The sequence below is a fragment of the Rana temporaria genome, chromosome 3 (assembly GCF_905171775.1).
Source record: "Rana temporaria chromosome 3, aRanTem1.1, whole genome shotgun sequence".
Lineage (NCBI taxonomy): Eukaryota > Metazoa > Chordata > Amphibia > Anura > Ranidae > Rana > Rana temporaria.
Genome location: NC_053491.1, coordinates 236841968 through 236864230, shown reverse-complemented (window position 1 = coordinate 236864230; position 22263 = coordinate 236841968). Strand labels below are relative to the sequence as shown.

General features: G+C 42.9%; 1 protein-coding gene across 2 annotated transcripts in view; it reads right to left on the bottom strand.

Annotated features, from left to right (window-relative positions):
• LOC120932245 overlaps positions 1 to 19652 on the bottom strand; it is a 44891-nt gene extending 25239 nt beyond the window's left edge. Inside the window, exons 1-5 of one of the 2 annotated variants that reach the window (XM_040344494.1) lie at positions 19549 to 19652; positions 12439 to 12798; positions 10346 to 10419; positions 3458 to 3520; positions 371 to 427 (exon numbers count right to left, since the gene is read on the bottom strand). In XM_040344494.1, coding sequence (XP_040200428.1) covers positions 371 to 427; positions 3458 to 3520; positions 10346 to 10419; positions 12439 to 12798; positions 19549 to 19591 — 597 coding nt within the window. In that variant the 5' untranslated portion in view covers positions 19592 to 19652. The remainder of the gene's footprint in view (positions 1 to 370; positions 428 to 3457; positions 3521 to 10345; positions 10420 to 12438; positions 12799 to 19548) is intronic. The other variant, XM_040344495.1, reaches the window with a different exon arrangement.
• Between the last annotated feature and the right edge of the window lie 2611 nt (positions 19653 to 22263).

Here is a 22263-nt window from a genome sequence, read left to right as displayed (position 1 = left end):
TGCAGATAGAGAAAGGAGCTGTGTGTTAGTGGGCGTCCTGACCCTCCTGCTCGCCCCCTCAAGAGGCTTTCTCCAAACCATAGAGAAAGCCTCACATTACTGTGTGGAGTTACAGACAGAAGAACAGGAAGTGAGGATTTCTCAGAAGAAATAAGGACATTTAAAAGCAAAATCGAAGGAGGAGGTAAGTGAAGGAGGACTGCACTAAGGTAAAGGAAGCTATTTAGGGAATTTTTTTTTACCTTTACAACCCCTTTAAGTCAGCAAGGAAAGAAGTAGGAAAAAAATGAAAAAGAAAAAGCCACCTACTGTATAAAATTATATTTCATGTGTTGACTATAACAATTGTAAAGGAAAAAAGTTTACTTACAAGAACCATATTCAACTGTTTCAGAAAGTCTTTGTACAGTGCTTCATTGTGTTCATCCTGTATGACATATTAAGTAAAAGTTTCTTCCTTAAAACCATGATATAGCTCTCATACAAAACATTCTGTTATGGAAGCATGCCTGTAGTTATTTAAAATAACACTTACAAAATATCCGGTCTATGCTACTGCTAACAGTTACATTCTTTATGACAGCCATCTTGGCCATGTAGCTGAAAAAAAAGCTATTTCCTTACTTGGATGCTAGGGATTTAAAGGACTGCAGTTTACTATCTGTGTTTAACAGTATATATTGTATTCCTAAAATTATTGTTTGCAGACATAATCAGAAATGTTTAAAAAGTGCAATGTTTAACCAAAGCTTGTAAACGAAAACTATAGAGCATTGGATTCATTATGCTGTTACAAAGCATCAAACAAACTCTGATTTCGTTTTACTGATGCTCTTAAATAGAAACTATACATATATATATATATATATATATATATATATATATATATATATATATATATATATATATATATAAAGATAAGCTTAAATGATGCTAGATATAGTCTTTTGGACTTAAAAATATATGTTAACCCAACATCGTGCATATGTGCCTGCTGTGCCATGTACTTGTATATAAAACGACCTTGCTTTCCTTTTAAAGACTGGCCATGCAAGGCATGAGAGCACAGCATGGTCAGTCTCCTAGTTGTATTGGGAACTCAGACTGATCTCCTCCAATGATCAGGCTGCCCCCCCCACTTCCAAACAGACATTCACTGGAAAGACCAGTGTGCTGTTGTTTCTCCTACGCTAACTCTCTGAGCTCCTTATGAAACTCAGTCTAGGGGATGTCTTTTTAGAATGTATTGCTGAATAACTTGGACAGGAGAGGGATTTAGGGTCACAGGATATTCCAAATGATAATAACAATTAATGGAGGACAAGCTTCTCACTTATCTTCTCTATAGCAGCCTTTTCCTGGAGGTAGCTGGAAATGGCTAATACAGTGGAAAAGTCTACACACTCCTGTTTAAATGTCAGGTTTCTGTGATGTAAAAAGTGAGACAAAGATAAATAATTTCAGAACCTTTTCCACCTTTAATGTGGCCTATAAACTGTACAACTCCGTTGAACAGCAAACTTAGATCTTTTAGGTGGAGGGAAGTAAAAATAAAAAAAATAAAATAAAAATAATATAGTTGCATAAGCATGCACACCCTTAAACTAATACTTGTTGAAGCACCCTTTGATTTTATTTCAGCACTCAGTCTTTTTGGGTATGAGTCTATCAGCGTGGCACATCTTCACTTGGCAATATTTGCCCAATCTTCTTTGCAAAAACACTGCAAATCTGTCAGGGCATCTCCTGTGCACAGCCCTCTTTAGATCACCCCGCAGATTTGTGCTCTGGCTGGGCCATTCCAATACTTTAATCTTCTTCTGGTGAAGACAATCCTTTGTTGATTTGGATGCATGCTTTGGGTCGTTGTCATGCTGAAAGATGTAGTTCTTCTTCATGTTTAGCTTTCTAGCAGAAGCCTGAAGGTTTTGTGCCAATATTGACTGGTATTTGAAAACTGTTCATAATTCCCTCTACCTTGACGAAGACCCCTGTTTGAGCTGAAGAAAAACAGCCTCAAAGCATGATGCTACCACCACCATGCTTCACTGTGGGTATGGTGTTCTTTGGTGATGTGCAGTGTTGTTTTTGTGCCAAACATATCTTTTGGAATTATGGCCAAAAAGATCAACCTTGGTTTTATCAGACCATAACACAGTTCCCCACATTTTTTTGGGAGACTTCAGATGTGTTTTTGCAAAATATAACCGGGCTTGTTCATGTAAAGAGCTTCCTATGCTCAGCTCATAAAACAGTCCGACTGGTTTATTTGCATATCAATAGTGGGAGCGATAGCTTCCTGAAATAGCACATGCTATAAAATCACCCAAAAATATCCATAGCAACACAATAGTATCCTTTGCACTTACAATAGTTCCCTTCTAGCACTTGCACACCCAAAAGTTCACAGCAAGGTCTTTACTCAGGCCCCGTACACACGACCAGTTTCCTCGGCAGAATTCAGCTTCCGACCGAGTTTCTGGCTGAATTCTGCCGAGGAAACTGGTCGTGTGTACACTTTCGGCCGAGGAAGCCGACGAGGAGCTCGGCGAGGAAATAGAGAACATGTTCTCTATTTCCTCGTTGTTCTATGGGAGCTCTCGTCCCGCCGAGCTCCTCGGCGGCTTCAGGGCTGAACTGGCCGAGGAACTCGATGTGTTTGGCACGTCGAGTTCCTCGGCCGTGTGTACGAGGCCTCACAATGTCCCAGGAGCGGTCTGTCATCCACGGGTAGATCCTAAATAAAAGAGACACAAGACCCTTCTCTAGACCAGGACTTCAGGACAGCGCCCTCCAGCAAATAATCTTTTAGCAAACTTCTCCAGGCCCTCAGCCCAGCTCCTGCTGAGGCCCAGACTGCAATTCTTGCCTTACTAGCTTTATTTCCTTGGGGCAGCAGAAAGTTCTGTGGGAGCAATCACGCATGCTCATTCCCAGGTCCCACTTTGAGTGTCCATAAGACACACAGAGAGGGGCTCGGCCCCACCTCCTCTCCCTCCTCACTGGCTGTGATTGACAGCAGTAGGAGCCAATAACTCCTGCTGCTGTATCTGAGCCAATGAGGAGGGTAAGAGCCAAGAGAGCCTAGATTGAGATTGAGCAGAGGTATGTATTTAGGGGGGCTGTGAGGGGAGCTGCATACAGAAAGCTTTTTACCTTACTGCATAGAATGTGTTCTGTGATGACTTTGTCTATTTTTAACTCAAACACTCTGGGTATTTGTGGTGGGAGAATTATTATACTTTGAATAAGGAGTTGCATTCTTAGAACACTACCCTTTCTTTCATTACTACCTTTTATTTTTTCCTTAATTATTTATACAGTGCATGGCCATGCACTTACATGGAGAAAAACATTGCAAGGAGCATTGTTTTGTGCCTTTTTTGTTCAATATAGTAATATTTACCTATACAACATGAAAGCTGAAAAATCAAAGTGAAACAACATAAGTGTATACCTTTCCTTGCTGGAACAGACAAAGCAAGCGTTGCAGATTCAAAAGAAGAGAAGGTACTTCTTTCTAAAAAAATCAAAGAAAAATAACATATTCAAAATGAAAGAAAAATATAATAAATATCTGCATGCACTGTTGCTGTGCAATTGTACGAGCTTCTGTACAACAGAAGAAATTTATTTAGAAAAGCATGAATGAAACTGTTACATACTGTACATTACTGCATGAAACAGGTCCGATGTATTAGATAAATTGTACAGCCAGAAACCAATATTACATTTGCACAACAGCATGAGCATGGAGTCCATTGCACATGTAGGTAGGAGGGAAATCCTTGATAGCCAAGGCCAAAATACTGTGCAATGGTTGGGTTGCTAAAGTGGTAGAGAATGTTAATCTTTGTAAAGTGAATGTCAAACTCTATGCTAAGTGAATTTTCACTTAGTGTGTAATAGAAATAGGTGAGACAGTCTCTGTGCTGGGGCGATAGATACTAGAACCCCTCTGTTTAGGATCCTGCTCCACTGTTCTTGCGTTATCGGCCCCAGGTTCCGTTCCGTGTGTACTAGGCATAAGAATAATTGAAATGCAATGTGGAAATAAATGTATAATTTAAAATTTTTAACGTACTGTAGATATAAATTAACTTCCTGATACTTCCGGCGTGGTCTGAGTGCTGCTATCTTATATGTCATATGTATTTTTAAAGAACTGTTACAATGTTTCCATTTGGAGCAAATAGGGTCCTTCCATCTCCATGCTACAGGTAACATCAACTGTATTTTATAAATAAAATGCTTGTCATGACCTGGTAATAGCAGTGTTGCAAAGAGCAGCCGCAATGTAACATGATTACTGCAACAGTAGGCTTTGGTGTGGCTAAGGTTTATATGTGCGGCTGATTTAGTAAGGGAAGCAAAATTGAAATGGTAAATAAGCAACAAATTGCAATCAAATTCTATACTGCAGCCGAATAATGGTCGTAATGGATGCTGAAATATTGATAAATGTCCCCACAGTGCTTTAAAAAATTAAACATAATCCAGTTGGGCTCGGTTCACGCTGCCGCGACTTGTTATGCAACTTGAGAGTTTGAGATCGCATGATAAGTCGCACCCGATTAACTGCAATGGAACTGTTCTAATCAGTGCGACTCAAGTTGCAGAAAATTAGAAAATGGTTTCTGCACTACTTTGAGGCGACTTCATCATGACTTGCATTGACTAATAAAGTCGCAAGCAGGTCACAATAAAGTCGTGCAGGATGTCGGCTGTCAAAGTCGCACAACTTTGAAGCCGCATAGATGTGAACTGGCACTTAGACCCCTTTCACACTGGGGTGATTTTGAGGCGCTATAGTGCTGAAAATAGTCTCAGCTAAGCACCTGAAAACCGCCTCCCATTCATTCAAGTGTGACTTTTCACACTTGGGCGGTGCCCTTGCAGGACGTTATGAAAAGCCTTACAAGCAGCATATCTTGGGGGCGATTTGGGAGCACTGTATTTAGTGCTCCCAAAATTCCCTGCCCATTGGAATGAATGGGCAGCGCTTTCAAAGTTCCTGAAAAGTGATTGACGTAAAACGGGAGTTTTAAACCCCTTCTTTAGGGTTAAAAGTGCCCTGCTAGTGGCCGAAAAGCACTGCTTAAACAGCTATATAGTGCCGCTAAAACAAGCAGCGCAAACGTGGCCCCGCCCCCAGTGTGAAAGGGGTCTTAGGGTTTACATCTATTTATAGATCTGTGTTTAAAATTTCCAGACTGGATCTTAGGAGCCAATCTGTTTGAAGCTTTTGCTACAATGTAACTCCAGCAAAACCCTTTCTTTTTTTTGTCTTAATTCTTTTTTATTATTTTCCAAAATTCAGTGTTTTCATATTTACTCACAAACATACAAAGGGTACATAATACATGTAGCAGATTAAGCAACCAACATCAGCAATAATCGTTATATACCTACAATAAATTATCCTAACCCTTCCTGCCTCCTCCCTTCGCCCACCCCCCCTACTACCTCCCCCCCACCCTCCCCCATCCTACTACCACCCCCCGCCCCTATCCTGCCTCTCCCCCCCCAGAGTAGCTCTTGTATCTTCGTAAAAGAAAAGGGAGGGGTCAGCCAGGGAGGGAGAGGGCAGTAGCCTCTTTTACACATCTAACCCATAATCCCTTTTGGGGAGGGGCCGAAATTTGATACATCATGTTTTAAGTATTTAACTGTTAATAAATTTCTATCTTCTGTAGTTGGGGGAGTTTTCTATTCATAACGATCTTTTACCTCTAAGGAGGGAGGCCTGTGTGTCTCAACCAGGGTCCCCACACTTTTTCAAACCTTTTATGGTTCCCTTGTTTAATAAAGGCCACTCTCTCGCTCTCAATCAGCATGTTTATGGTTTCGCGGAGCGAGCGGCATTCCTGTGTCATCCCCTCTCAACCGTCTACTCTCCACGAGCAGTCCTGTTGCCTGTAAGCGTCCGGCCGGAGCTGCATGGCAGAAATGTTTTATTGAATCTCCTGAAATGTGAGTGAAATATTTGCTACATTTATTTTAATAAAGTCACATTTGGTTTTATGCTATGGAAGCATTTCCTCTTTTCTTTATTTGGCTTATGTGAATATCATTGTGAAGTCTGCTTACATCCGGATACCAACAGCGTTTACTGAGGAGTTATATGCTGGGCTTGGTCCGTAGGGACCTTAAAATCTGGTAAGCAGCTTGCGATCACTGGTGGTGGATTCACTTTTGGATAATTTATCCCACGGATAATCGCATGGTTTCAATCTGCACGGGTGTTTCCAACAGTCATATTATGGACTTCCTTTTTTCTTTGGACTATTGACAATATAAATTGTTTATGTCACAATTTCCGTTTTTACTGCAATAATCACTTATTGCTAATTTTGGTGGAAGACCGATAATTGTGATACACTGTCACTGTTATTTTATTTGTTTATTTTTTCACTTATAGTTTTGGGCATCCAGGGATCTGGAGCTCAAGTGTTTAGTTTACAGTCACCTAACTCCCAAAGGCCACTGCTCTTTGGCCTGTATTTTTGATATACACTTGGGCATACGTTTACTGTATTTTTTATACTATCACAAGATCTGTACATTTATGTGTACATTTCTGGTTTAGTGCAGTTATCCTTCTTTTCCTTTTTTTCCTTATGTTTATGGTTTCGATCCAGTTCCTGACAGATGGGGGGTCATGCGCCTGCCACCGCTGAGCGATTAATTTACGTGCCTGGAATAGGCCTCGCAATACGCCTTCCAATGTTCCCGGTGGACATCTATGGTCTTCTGTGTCTCCCAGGAGACAAGTTCTAACATCTGGCTCTAAAGAGGTATTAAAGATATTATTAAGTTTATTGATGACCTCTGTCCAATACCTGAAGAGCTTGGGACACTTCCAGAACATGTGGACAAGGTCCCCTGTAGCCTTGCATCTAGGGCATTCATCTCTCTGTTTCCAGCCTAGTTGGAACATTTTTTTTGGAGTATAATAAACCCGGTGTAATAGAAATAGGTGAGACAGTCTCTGTGCTGGGGCGATAGATACTAGAACCCCTCTGTTTAGGATCCTGCTCCACTGTTCTTGCGTTATCGGCCCCAGGTTCCGTTCCCATCTTTCTCTACTCCTGAGCATACCCGATTGGTTTATGGCCCTGGCCCCTAATTTGTTGTATAACTCTGAAATTAACCCTTTTGTTGTATTTTTTTGGGCTATTTTGTTAAGGATAGGGGTCTGGACCCTGTCTAATGAATGAGTCTTAAACTGAGTCTGAGTGGCATGCCTGATCTGGAGATATTTAAAAAAGGTTTTATTTGGGATATTGAATTCTTGTCTCAGGTCTGAGAATGACTTCATAGTATTCCCCTCATACAGATGGACAAGGCGCGTAATTCCCTGTCTCTCCCAAATATTGCATTTTCCCACCCCCTCAACTTCTGGGAGATTTTTATTGTTCCAAAGGGGGGCAAATTCGGTTACTCCTAGGTATCCCAATAGAGCCTTTGTTGTCCTCCACACCTTGTTAAGTAAGTTTATGGTCGGACACTTATGGGCAAATGAGTTTGCCTTCAGAACTTCTACCAATGTTTTGTGCGGGGCCCCTACTAGCATTAGTCTAAAACAATCCTTGCTTGGACTTGGGATTCCGCACCCTGCAATATGCTGTAGCTGAGACACCAGGAAATAAATTCTTGGGTGTGGAACCGCCATCCCTCCCTCCCCAACCGGGAGCTGCATGGTCTGCAACCCGATTCTGGCCTGCCCTCCTTTCCACATTAGTTCACGGAATAGCGTTTCCACTCTTTTAAACCACGTTTGGTTAACCCAAATCGGAGAGTTGTGGAGGACGTATAATATCTGAGCAAAACCCTTTCTAGCTTTGGACAGAGTATTTAACCACTTGAAGACCAGGCCTTTTATCTGACACTTGTTGCTTACAAGTTAAAATCTGTATTTGTTGCTAGAAAATTACTTAGAACCCCCAAACACTATATAACTAACATGTCATGCTTTGGAGTGGCGACAAACTACGGTACTTAAAAATCGTCATAGGCGATGCTTTAAAATAATTAATGGTTGCCCGTTTAAAGGGACATAGGAGGCATTGTGCTAGAATCATTGCTCTTGCTCTAACGATCACGGTGATACCTCACATGTGTGGTTTGAACAATGTTTAAATTTTCGGCGTGACTTACATATGCGCTTACCTTGGAGCATGAACACGGGGCGCTTGAATTTTTTTTTTACACTGTCCCTTTAAAAAAAAAGATCACTTTTATTGCTGTCACTGTTTTTTTTGAAAATATGGCGCCTTTAAGGCTCCAGTAAACCAGAAGTGACGTTGTAACGTCGCTTCAGGGTTTCTAGATCAGAGACTAAATCAAAGCCGATTCCAGCTGACGTGTCGGCTGGTCGCTCAGACCTCCCGGTGGGATGGGAGAGTCCGGACAGAGCGGCGGAAGGCTGTGGGGACATCCCCTCTCGCTGCTTGTGATAATGATCAAGTGACTGCTTAGCCTAATCTATTGTCATCACAAGAAAGCCGACCGTCTGCTCTGAAAAATGGTACATGGGTGATGCCTGCAGCTGCAGGTATCACCCCGGTACAACCACTTGTAGCAGAGTGACGTACAGGTATGTGATTTTGTGGCAAGTGCTTACCTTTATTAGGTTTTTATTGCAGCAGCTATCCCTCTTTGGAAGATCATCCCTCTCTAACTATCTCAATCACACTGTCACTAGCAAAGAAAGTAAAAAGAAATCCAGAAATTTGCCATTGTAATTGGCACAGGAGTGTAAGAAATATTGTCTGAATGGGGATATCTGTTCCAGTAACAATTATCATTGGTGGACTTTCCTTTCATTTTGGGAGATTCCCAATTATCTATTGTTCTATCTTTCGGGACAGAGAGTTATGCCGCGTACACACGATCGGAATTTCCAACAAGAAAACCGTGGATTTTTTTCTGACGAAATGTTAGCTCAAACGTGTGTTGCATACACACGGTCACACAAATGTTGTAAGAAATTCCAAACGTCAAGAACGCAGTCACGTACAACACTACGACGAGCCGAGAAAAATGAAGTTCAATGATTCTGGGCATGCGTAGGATTTTTATGCGTCGGAATTACATACAGACGTTCGGAATTTCCGACAAGAACTATTCCCGTCTGAAAATTTGAGAACCAGCTCTCAAATTTTTGCAGTCAGAAATTCCGACAAAAAAATTTCTGATGGGACCTACACACGTTCGGAATTTCCGACAAAAGATTTTTGTCGGAAATTCCGATCGTGTGTACGCGGCATTAGAGTAAATCTCCTTGATGGAGAACCAGTCAGCAGACGTTCATACCTTTTCCAACTCTAAAGCCTCATACACATGACCGGTTTTCCCGGCAGGAAAACTGCCATGAGAGCATTTGGCCGGGAATCCTGGCTGTGTGTATGCTCCCTAGCAGTTTTCCCATCAGGAAAACAGCCTAAAATCCCGACAGGAAAATCGAGAACCCTGCTCTCTATTTTCCCATCTGGATTCCTGGCAGAGTGTTTCCTGCCGAGAAAACCGGTCGTCCGTATGCTTACCTGTCCCCGGTAAACCCGTGCATGCTTGATAAGAGTTTGACGAATGCGCGGTAGCATACAAGTTTAGTGTGGGGTGTAGCAAGATGGCGACGACGGCATCGAATGTGACAAGCGGCGGCTCGTAGTCGATGACGCCACGGCGGCGTACACACGGTCGAACATGTCCGCTGAAACTGGTTCACGGACCAGTTTCCGCGGACATGTCCGACCGTGTGTACGGCCTAGCGGACAGGTTTCCAGCGGACAAAAGTTTCTTAGCATGCTAAGAAACTTGTCCGCTGGAAACATGTCCGTCGGAGATGTCCGATGGTTAGTACACCTAATCGGACATGTCTGCTGGTTATGACGTGTAACCAGCGTCCCCAAATCCCGCGCATGCGTCAAATTGATTTGACGCATGCGTGGAAGCATTGCACTTCCGTGTTTGAGTACGTTGGTGTCTTCTACATCACCGCGTTCTCTGTCCGTGGGGATTTTGGTCTGATGGTGTGTCCGCGGACTGTTTTCATCGGACATGTCTTCTCGTGTGTACGGGGCCCACCGCGTTTTTGCCATTCAAAATAACAGCGGTTCTTTTGAATGGCCGTCTGTATGCATGGCTTTGCAAGACAAGCTTGCCAGGAATCCCGTCAGGAAAACCAAAGTTTTTTTCCTGATAGGTTTCCAGGCCGTTTGTACAGGGCCTAAATCTAAATTTACAAAGCAGTTTTGGGTGAAGTTGCACATTACTTAGCCCATTATGATGTGCCTGTAATCTTCTGTTGAGAATACAATTTATATAAAGGAGTCCTGCTTACCTGTAACAATTTTGAAAGGCAGGATATACTGATATTAGTGGGTTTTGATGAATCTAAAATTTTGGGGGAAAAAACTGTTACATGAATATTAGTTATAGTTTGTGTACTTTACATTGTATGAGGAATCATTTACTTATTTTTTTTAAAGCCGACTGTTAAGGAGACACCCATGTTTGTGCATTCCCAGCCAGTGATGTGTGCATCCATAGACACACACAGAGCCCAATAAGACTTGCCCCTGCTCCATCCTTCTCTCACCTCCCAACAATTTGATGGCCTATCACTCAGCTGTTCTCAGTACCCTCCTCCAGAACTCAAAAGATTGGGGAATTGTTGAAGATCAGTGTGGAATGGTGGTGCTGACAACAGACCAAAATTAAGTAATTGGGGAAGGGGGGCACAAAAAGGTAATGGGAATTTTTATACTCATAGGCCCCTTTCACACAGTGCAGACTGTGTCTCAATTAGCAGGGACGTGTCCCAGATCATTGCCGAGAGGGAGGGGGGAGAGGTGAACTTCCTTCCAGCGTCACAGTGTCCCAGGAGGGTATCTGTTACCTCCCCAAAAAAATGACATGCCAAATGTGGCATGTCAGGGGTCACCTGCACTGGGTGGAAGATCCATTTTTGGGTGAAACTCAGCTTTAAATTCCTTACAGGACAACTTTATGTGCCAATTGGTGGATGCTCAGATTAAGAAGAATCCATTGCTAGATCTATTAATTACAAATAACACAAATCTGGTCAGATATGTGGAAATACAGGACAACTGGGAACCAGCAATCACAGGATAATTATATTCAGAATAAATCATAGGAAAAAGTAGTGCTGGGGTAGTGCAAGAGCACAAAAAGAACCTACCAAGCAGATGTAATTTTCCTATACAGCGGGCGGGAGGTGGTTAAGGATGCAATTAGGGCTGCTAAAGTAGACCACAAGAGAACCATAGTGAGGTAGAGAAGAAAAAATCCTTACGATTTTTAAAAATATATTAACAGTAAAAAAGCAAGGTCAGAGCATATCGGCTAAGCTAAGTAGGGCAATCATTTCACAAAAGGATACAGAAACCTTACAAGAAGACCCCAATAAAATTAAGAGGAGTGCAAACAGATGGCAAATGAGGTTTCATGCTGAGAAATTTAAAGTTATGCACTTGGGGGCTAAAAATATGAATGCAAGTTACTCGCTGAGGTGGGGGAGGTGCTGGGAGAATCCAGGAGGGGAAAAGATCTTGGGGTCCTAGTAGATGGCAGACTCAGCAATGGCATGCAATCCCAAGCAGCAGCAAGCAAGGCAAGCAGAATATTAGCATGCATTGAAAAGGGTGTAAAGGATGCACTGTAACTAGAGAGAGCCCAGAGAAGGGCAACAAAGTTAATAAGGGGACTGGAGGACCTCAATTATGAGGAACGACTACAAACATTAAACTTCTACCTGGAAAATGGACATGTGGGAATGTGGGAGGAGATATGATAGCAATATATAAATATCTTAATGGTAATTCTAGCATAGGGAATAAACTATTCAGTCTCTGGGAATATAAGAAGACACATGGCCACTAAATGAAATTGGAGGAGAAGCAGTTTAAACTGAGCAGGGGATTTTTTCACTGTCAGAGCGGTAAGGATATGGAACTTGCTTCCATAATTGGTGGTGTCAGCAGGAAGTATTGATAGCTTCAAAAAACTCTTGGATGGGCATCTTGGCAAACACAGTATACTATATTGGATATGATTTTTAACATGAACACACATGCCCACACAGGATGAAGTAGATGGACTGGTGTCTTTATTTAACCTTATCAACTATGTAATTTAAAATCTGCAGAAGGGGAGGATCTGAATTCAGACAGCATTTTCTCCTTCAGCAGGAGGCAAAACGACTTATGCCACACGACTGGTCAAATAACTGTTAACTAAAGGAGAAAGAGGTCATAGGATTCCTAGACAATGATTAGCATTTATACTATAGTTCTATCTTTCTCACTCACTATGCAGGGGTATGATTTTAAGGTGCAGATCTGCTTTAAATTGTATAAATGAAAGTTATAATGTAATATTATAAATATAATTAGATATTATTGAGTAACCTACCTGTAACAAGCTTTTCACTGTCTTGATCCTTTACCATTGAAATTGATGGCTGCTTATCTTGACCTTTTGATTGTGCTTGAAAAGATGTTTGTAAAGTGCCAACCGGGTTGAAATGTAAACTATGCATACTTACCATAGTATGCAGCATGCGGCACAATAAAATACTTTTGCATGTTTTTTGTGGATTGTATACAATCATTTCTTCTGAATAATCAAAACATCTGCAATTGCCATTATTAAAACTGAACCAGACTGATACCCCAGCTGGTGATGCAATGCAAGAAGTGCCAGGTATTTTATTTGCACATGGTTGTACATGGTTTGGCTTGTTCTCCTCAGTGAAGCCACACACTTTATATGCTAGAAGAAACAAAATGAACATCTTTAGATATCAGTTTGATGACCCTTTTATTTAAAAAATTTTTCAAGCTTTTGCTTTTCCCTAATTTTCATTCTTAAAACATTAAAGCTGAACTCCAGGCAAAAAAAAATTAAAATGCTATACAAAGGGACATTTGTATTCTAATGCCGCGTACACACGACAGTTATTCATGTCATAGAAAAAAACAAAGGGCCAGATCCACGTACATCCGCGCATATCTAGGCGGGCGTAGCGCATCTCATTTACACTACGCCGCCGCAACTTAGAGAGGCAAGTGCTCTATTCTCAAAGCACTTGCATCCTAAGTTACGGCGGCGTAGCGTAAATGTGCCGGCGTAAGCGCGCCTAATTCAAATTGTGAAGAGGTGGGCGTGTTTTATGCTAATGACTCGTGACCTGACGTGATTGACGTTTTGAACGAACGGCGCATGCGCGGTCCGTGGGGTATCCCAGTGCGCATGCGCGAAATCACGTCGCAAATAGTCAATGCTTTCGACGTGAACGTAACTTCCGCAAAGCCCTATTCGCGAACGATTTACGCAAATGACGTAAACGACGGGAAATTCGACGCTGTCCCGACGTTCATACTTAACATTGTGTATGCTTCATAGAGGAAGGGGTAACGTTACGCCGAAAAAAGCCTTACGTAAACAACATAAAAAAATGCGCCGGGCGGACGTACATTTGAGGATCGGCGTATCTAGCTAATTTGCATACTCGACGCGGAAGCGCCACCTAGCGGCCAGCGTAAATATGCACCTTAGATCAGACGGCGTACTAAGACATACGTCAGTCGGATCTAACCCACATTCAGGCGTATCTTGTCTGTGGATACAAAACAAAGATACGACTGCGCATCGTAGAACTTATGCGGCGTATCAATAGATACGCTGTCGTAAGTTCTTTGTGGATCTGGCCCATAGTTTTTCTCGACGTGATTCCTCTCAAGCCTGCCTTGCATACACACGTTCATGATAAAAAATGCTTGAGCAAAGCGCGGTGACGTACAACACGTACGACGGCACTATAAAGGGGAAGTTCAGTTCGAATGGTGCCACCCTTTGGGCTGCTTATGCTAATTTTCCCTTCTCAAAACTTGTTTCTGAGCATGCGTGTTTTTCCCCCTCGTTAAAGCGTACACACCACTGTTTTTCACTAGCAGGTTATAATTTTTTAAGGACCATTTTTCTTGTCGAGAAAAATGTTCTGGAGCATACACATGACCGTTTTTCACGACCAGTTTTAAAAAATGCTAAATAAAAAATGAAACTATTGGTACAAAATATCCCTATAGGTAATCTCTATCCAATAATTTCAGTCCCATTCCAAAACTCAGTCCAATATTCATTGGGTGTACTGTATGCGTGCAGAACAGCGGACATGCAGGGAAGCAAAGGAGACTACACCCAATGAATATCACCAACACACACCAGGAGGAGAGTAGCTGAGACGGGTTGTATTGGCTGGATTTATTCATGCTGGTAACATCTACAATCTGGTGAGTACAACACCATAAGGGGAGCACGGCAGAGTGAAATTTGCATATCCTGACAGGATCTGCTGTTGCATCCTGTAAACTCTACCAGAGATGTGTGAAGGGTGAACTGTCATTCAAGGAGTCATATTGGACTGAGTTTTGGAATGGGACTCTGAGTGACTGAAATTATTGGATAGAGATTACCTATAGGGATATTTTGTACCAATAGTTTAATTTTTTATTTTGCAGATTATGAGTTAAATAGCTCATGAGCCTGTTCAAGCGCTGTAGCGCTGTTAATGTTTTAATGATAACTTTTTAACCACTTAACCCCCAGACCATATTGCTGCCCAAAGACCAGAGCACTTTTTGCGATTCGGGACTGCGTCGCTTTAACTGACAATTGCGTGGTCGTGCGACGTGGCTCCCAAACAAAATTGGCGTCCTTTTTTTCCCACAAATAGAGCTTTCTTTTGGTGGTATTTGATCACTTCTGCGGTTTTTATTCTTTGTGCTATAAACAAAAATAGAGCGACAATTTTGAAAAAAATGAATATTTTTTACTTTTTGCTGTAATAAATATCCCCAAAAATATATAAAAAAAATGTTTTTCCTCAGTTTAGGACAATACATATTCTTCTACATATTTTTCGTAAAAAAAAATCGCAATAAACGTTTATTGATTGGTTTGCGCAAAAGTTATAGCGTTTACAAAATAGGGGGTATTTTTATGGCATTTTTATTAATATATTTTTTTTACTAGTAATGGTGGCAATCAGCGATTTTTTTCGGTACTGCGACATTATGGCGGACACTTCGGACACTTTTGACACATTTTTGGGACCATTGGCATTTTTATAGCGATCAGTGCTATAAAAATGCATTGGATTACTATAAAAATGCCACTGGCAGTGAAGGGGTTAACACTAGGGGGCGGGGAAGGGGTTAAGTATGTTCCCTGGGTGTGTTCTTACTGTGGGGGGGGGTGGCCTCACTAGGGGAAACACTGATCTTCTGTTTATACATTGTATGAACAGAGGATCAGCATTTCCCCTCTGACAGGACCGGGAGCTGTTTACACACACAGCTCCCGGTCCCTGCTCTGTAACGAGTAGTGGCCGCTAAAAGAGCCGACGTAGAGCTACGGGCTCTCGCCCAGGAGAGCCCACCTGCCCCTGTAGAATGACGGCGGCTGGTCGGCAAGTCGTTAATAACACATATGTTTTCCTGTATTCTGTTTTATTATAATAGCTGCTTTTTACTGCTTCAAAGTTCTTATAAAGATACCATTGTGCGCTTGGATCAGAGTTATCTGCCGATCACTTCTGATATTTTTTAACAATTTAAAAAATTGAATTTTTCTCGTCATGAAAAAGGTTGTGTGTACTCGGCATAAGTTATCTGTATGGGAGCTTCTTGTAATACTGACTGGTCCGTGCTGCTACTCTTTCAAACCTTGTGCAGGGTGACTGGTCTTGTATCCACCCTGTGCTCTAGTTTCCTGCAGTCAACCAGCTCTACTCTCTGCACAGGCTGTGCAGCACAATGATGATTACTTTTGTAAAGTAATATCTGTGACTGCAACAGCAACGTTGATCTATATACTTTTATGGCTTTCAAGGAATATATTTAAAGCGGAGTTCCGGTCACAATTTCACTTTTTAAATATAAATACCCCTGTAATACACAAGCTTAATGTATTCTAGTAAAGTTAGTCTGTAAACTAAGGTCCGTTTTGTTAGGTTGTTACAGCATTTAGACACTTTATAAAATAGAAATTGACTGGGGCCATCTTAAGTGTGGGCATCATGAAGCCAGACTGTATGACTTCCTGTATTTCAGCCTTGCAGATCTCGCACGTGCTCAGTGCTGCACAAGCAATGTAAAAGCAATGTAATAGTTTTCAGATCAGGTTTCAGCACCTGTTCTTCGAGACTGGGGAGTGCACAGACTCCTGGAAAGTTACACCCACTACATTCCCAGGAGTCTGTGCGGTGTAGGTTAGGAAGCTTAAGCACCTAGGTGCAGGAAGAGGGAAGATTAACTATTCTGCCTAGCAACAACACTTTGAAGGCATCTAAAAAATATTTTTGTTTTCTTAAAGGACTAATGACATTTTTTTAAAACTACTGATGTAATGTTATATTTATGGGTGGAACTCCACTTTAAGTGAAGGTTTTTGTACCTGAAGTCCAGCGTTTACAGTGAACTTTTAAACTAAGTACATTTACCTGTTTTCTCCAGCCCCCCTGGCTAAAAGACACAGACCAACCCCTCCACAGATTCATACTTGAATACTACTTCCCATCCTCTTCTTCATCCAACATCTAGGGCCCCATTGAGATTTATAAACCTATCAACTAAATCAGAAAGATTTGTGTTGCCAGTGACAAAGGACTGAAGTGGAAGCATTGATGTGGAAGTGGAGTGGCTTTTAGCCAAGGGAGCCTAAAGGAAATGTAAATAGTTCTTAGTTGATAGACAAATTTATCCTTTAACCCTTTTGCTGTCACGCCCATTTTTGCATTTTTTTGCACACATCTGAAATATCTATTTTGGGCCTGAAGATTAGTTAAAACACTCAAATATTATATACTGTATTATCTTTTTTATATCACATGATATTAGCACACATTTTTATCAGTTCTATATTTTCAGTAAATAATACAAATGAATTTTGATGTGCACAATATATTTCCAACACTTTGGTAACACATAAAGATGAAGTTGTGTGAGAAACATACCAAACATGTCAAGCCTTAAAATTGCATGTGCCCTTGAAACTATGATATGAACTATGACAAACTACTGTACTCAAAATCATCCATAGGCTTTAACCACTTGCCAACCGCCGCACGCAGATGAACGTCGACAGAATGGCATGGACAGGCAAATGGATGTACAAGTACGTCCCCTTTAATTTGCCACTGTGTGGTCGCACGCGCTCCGCTGCTCCATGACCGTGCCCGGTGTCCGCCAGTGTCCTGCGATTGTGTTACGGAGCTGAAGAACGGGGAGATGTTAGTGTAAACACAACATCTCTCCATTCTGCCTAGTGACATGTCACTGATCGTCTGTTCCCTGCTATCGGGAACAGCGATCAGTGACGTGTCTCGGAAAGCCAAACCCCCTAACAGTTAGAAGCACTCCCTAGGTCACACTTAACCCCTTCAGCGCCCCCTACAGTTTAATCTCTTCACTGCCATTGTAATTTTTAACAGTAATCAGTGCATTATATAGCACTGATCGCTGTAAAAATGACAATGGTGCCACAATGGTGTCAAAAGTGTCCGATGTGTCCACCATAATGTCGCAGTCATGATAAAAATCGCTGATCACCGCCATTACTAGTAAAAATAAGAGATTAATAAAAATGCCAAAAAACTACCCCCTATTTTGTAGACGCTATGGGGCAGATTCACAGACAATCGGACAGGTGCAGCGTATCAGAGATACGCTACGCCACTGTATCTTACCTGGCGTAAATTCGAATCCAGGAAGAATTTGCGCCGTAAGTTACGGCGGCGTAGTGTTTTTCTGGTGGCGTATTTGAAATTGGGCGGGTTGGGGGCGGGTTTCATTTAAATGAAGCGCGTCTCCGCGCCAAATGAAATGCACATGCGTCGTTCCTAAATTTCCCACCGTGCATAGCGCTAAATGACGCTGCAACAACGTATTTTTTTTAACTTAGACGTGACTTACGTCCATCCCTATTCACGGACGACTTACGCAAAAAAAAAAATCTAATTTCGACGCGGCAATGACGTCCATACTTTAACATGGCAAGTCTATCTATACGCCACAAAATAGCAGCTTTAACTATACGCCGGAAAAAGCCGACTAGAGACGACGTAAGAGAATGCGACGACCGTGCGTACGTTCGAGGATCGTCGGAAAAAGCTAATTTGCATACCCGACGTGGAAAACAACGCAAACTCCACCCAGCGGGCGCCGAAGTATTGCATCTGTGATCCGAAGGCGTACGAAGCCGTACGCCTGTCGGATCTTACCCAGATGCCGTTGTGTCTTGGTTTGAGGATTCAAACTAAAGATACGACGCGGGAAATTTGAAAGTACGCCGGCGTATCAGTAGATACGCCGGCGTACTTGCTCTGTGAATCTGCCCCTATAACTTTTGTGCAAACCAATCAATAAACGCTTATTGCGATTTTTGTTTTACCAAAAATATGTAGAAGAATACGTATTGGTCTAAACTGAGGGAAAAAAAATAATATATATTTTTTGGGAATATTTATAATAGCAAAAAGTAAAAAATATTGCAATTTTTTAAAATTGTCGCTCTATTTTTGTTTATAGCGCAAAAAAATAATACCGCAGAGGTGATCAAATGCCACCAAAAGAAGGGTCTATTTGTGGAAAAAAAGGACGTCAGTTTTGTTTGGGAGCCACGTCGCACGACCACGCAATTGTCAGTTAAAGCGACGCAGTGCCGAATCGCAAAAAGTGGCCTGATCTTTGGCCAGCCAAATGGTCCGGGGCTTAAGTGGTCAAAAACCTTTACAGGTAATCAGTTTGGAGTTAACAATGAATGGTTGCCCAATAATTATTGCTCTTACTCTGGAATGTGCAGAAATACCTAATATGAGTAATGCAATTGCTGTTTTTGTACTTAGGTGCACTCAAAGCATGTGTTTTTACTTGATTACGTGTTATTTTTCCTTTTGTTTACTTTATTTCTATCACATATGGGTATAATAGCCCCCTATGTGATAGCATATTTGAAATTTCAGGTCCTATTAGACCAATATCACCTCTAGACACCTCTGCTGAACCCGGAAATTATGAAATGAGACCAGTATAGGCATGTTTTCCGCTCTTCCTCCCTCCTACACACTGACACCCACCATGCCCTTGTGCATCCTGGGTCCACAGGAGTGGCAGCAGAGTATGGTAATGCGCCGCGGTTTCCCATTGCCGCGGTTTCCCATTGCTTTCAATGGGAAGGAGCGGTAAACACACCGCTCCTCTCACCGCTCCAAAGATGCTGCTAGCAGGACTTTTGGAGAGGTCCTGCTAGCGCACCGCTCCAGTGTGAAAGCCCTCTGGCTTTCACATGGAGAAACAGCAGGCGCTATTTTTAGCGCAATACCGCCTGCAAACCGCCCCAGTGTGAAAGGGGCCTAAGTAAAGAGAAAACTACTTAATAGGACACAGTTTTAAAAAAAACTATTGGGGGTTTTAAAAATGCCCTAATCTATGCAAAGCTGACAAAAAAAAATAATGTACTTACCAAACAAACTGCAGAGAATAAGGAGCACAACTGCTTTATTCATGATTGCGTTTCAATGTGATCTCCAATAGAGTTGAAACTACAGGATATTTCAAGTTAATATTATATCAGACTGTGTACATTAGGTGAAGATTGCCATATTATGTTACTAATGGATCTCTAATATTTGTGCCCTTCTGCTCTATCATTTGCTTATTTTATTTTAGAATTGTAATATAATACAAATAATCCTATTTTCATTCATAGAAAAAATATGAAGACCAATTGAATGTTTACATATATACTTAGTTCTGCATATCTCAGCATTTAAAAGATTTTCTGGAATTGTATACTGAGACTGTTAAGCTGCACACTGGTAAATGATCTGATAGCAATAAATTAGGTAGCATTTTGCTGATGTGTATTTGCAGAGATAACATAAATGCCCTACAAATCAGTGGCGTAACCAGAGTTATGGACGCCCGGGGCGAAAAAAAAAATTCGCCCCCCCCTTAAATAAACATCCACGTTTATATGTGCGTAAACGTGGGGGACTTAAACATTTTGGAGCTTTTTTTAAAACTTTTTTTATAGTTACTTATTTTTTTTCACTCTTTATGTTTTTTTTACACTTGATGTCATTGCTATTACATAGGGGAATACAAATCCCCCTATATAATAGCACAGGTACACTGACAGGTCCTCTTTATGGAGACATTAGGGGTCTCTAGGACCCCTAATGTCACCTGGGGACCCCAAAAGAAGCTGATGAAGCACAGATCTGCTTCTTCTCTCTGGCTATAGCAGCCAGATGACTGACAGGTGAATGCAGATGTAATACACGTCACTTCTGCATTCACAGCCTGGAGGGAGATCAGCAAGGAGGAAGATGCTGGTCTCCCTCCCATCTTACCTCCTGACACCCTCCCGAGCCGGTCCCGGGCCGCAGATGGGGCAGCGGATCCTGGGATTGAAGGTGAGGGGTCAGGAGGGAGGGCGGCGGCAGTACTGGAGGGGGGTAGGGGGGCACGCAGCCAGCACATATACACAATTGGCAGGCTATAGAGCCGCCGATCGTGTATATGTGAAAGTTCAACCGGTAATGGCACTTACCCCCGACACCTACACTGACACCTACACTGACACCTACACTGACCTGACACCTGCACTGACCTGACACCTACACTGACCTGACACCTACCAGACCCCTGCACTGACACTGACACCTACACTGACCTGACACTGACACCTACACTGACACCTACACTGACACCTGCACTGACCCCTGCACTGACCTGACCCCTGCACTGACACTGACACCTACACTGACCTAATACCGACACCTACACTGACACCTGCACTGACCTGACACCTACACTGACCTGACCTGACAGACACCTACACTGACCTGACCTGACAGACACCTACACCGACCTGACCTGACAGACTCCTACACTGACCTGACACCTACACTGACCTGACCTGACACCTACACTGACCTGACAGACACCTACACTGACCTGACCTGAAACCTACACTGACCTGACCTGACACCTACACTGACCTGACCTGACACCTACACTGACCTGACCTGACACCTACACTGACACTGACCTGACACCTACACTGACACCCTACACTAACACCTACACTGACACCTACACTGACACCTACACTGACCTGACACCTACACTGACATTCTACACTGACACCTACACTCTACACTGATGCCTACACTGACACTCACCTACACTGACCTGACCCCTGCACTGACCTGACCCCTGCACTGGCCTGACACATACACTGACCTGACACCTACACTGACACTGACACTCTACACTCTACACTGACCTGACACTCTACACTGACAAGACACTCTACACTGGCACTCTACACTGACACTCTACACTGACACCTACACTGACACCTACACTCTACACTGACCTGACACTCTACACTGACACTGACACCCTACACTGACACTCTACAGTGACACTCTACACTGACACTCTACACTGACACCCTACACTGACACTCTACACTGACACTCTACACTGACACTCTACACTGACACTCTACACTGACCTGACACCTACACTGACACCTACACTGACCCACCTAACTCCTATAGTAGGAGTCCTACTTCCAGCAATACTCGCACCCCCCTCCCCCCAGCTTGGTGAAAATCCATCCTCCGAGTCCTCCTTACCTCTGTCTGCTCTTCTCCAGAGACTCCTCCAGGACTCTCCTCAGGACGGACAGGACCCCAGCACTGGATGTGCAGAACTGCTTCGGATCGGAGTCCCGACTCTCTTCCCCGCCGGCCGCCAGCACCATCCACCCGCAGCCCGCTCCATGCTGCAACTCCCTCCACACAGCGCCGTACCGCAGAGCACCAGAGCGGAGGGGAAGACGGCGGCTCACACTTTCAGCGCCTGACATCTCCCGCCGCCATGTTCAGAGCTTCCCGGCGCTCTGTGATTGGGCGTATGGCGGTCATGTGCGGAGGCGGGACTTCCAGCCCCACTCCTCACATGACCCCCATATGCCCAATCACAGGGCGCTGGACATTAAACATTGTGGCCGCTGGCCGGTCCGGACATCTGTGTCGGTGACACGGAAAATTAAAATTAGGAGGAGGCACAGAAAGTCGCCCCCCTAAATGTTGCGCCCAGGGCCACAGCACTCCCTGCCCCCCCCCTTGCTACGCCAGTGCTACAAATAACTGAGTAATAC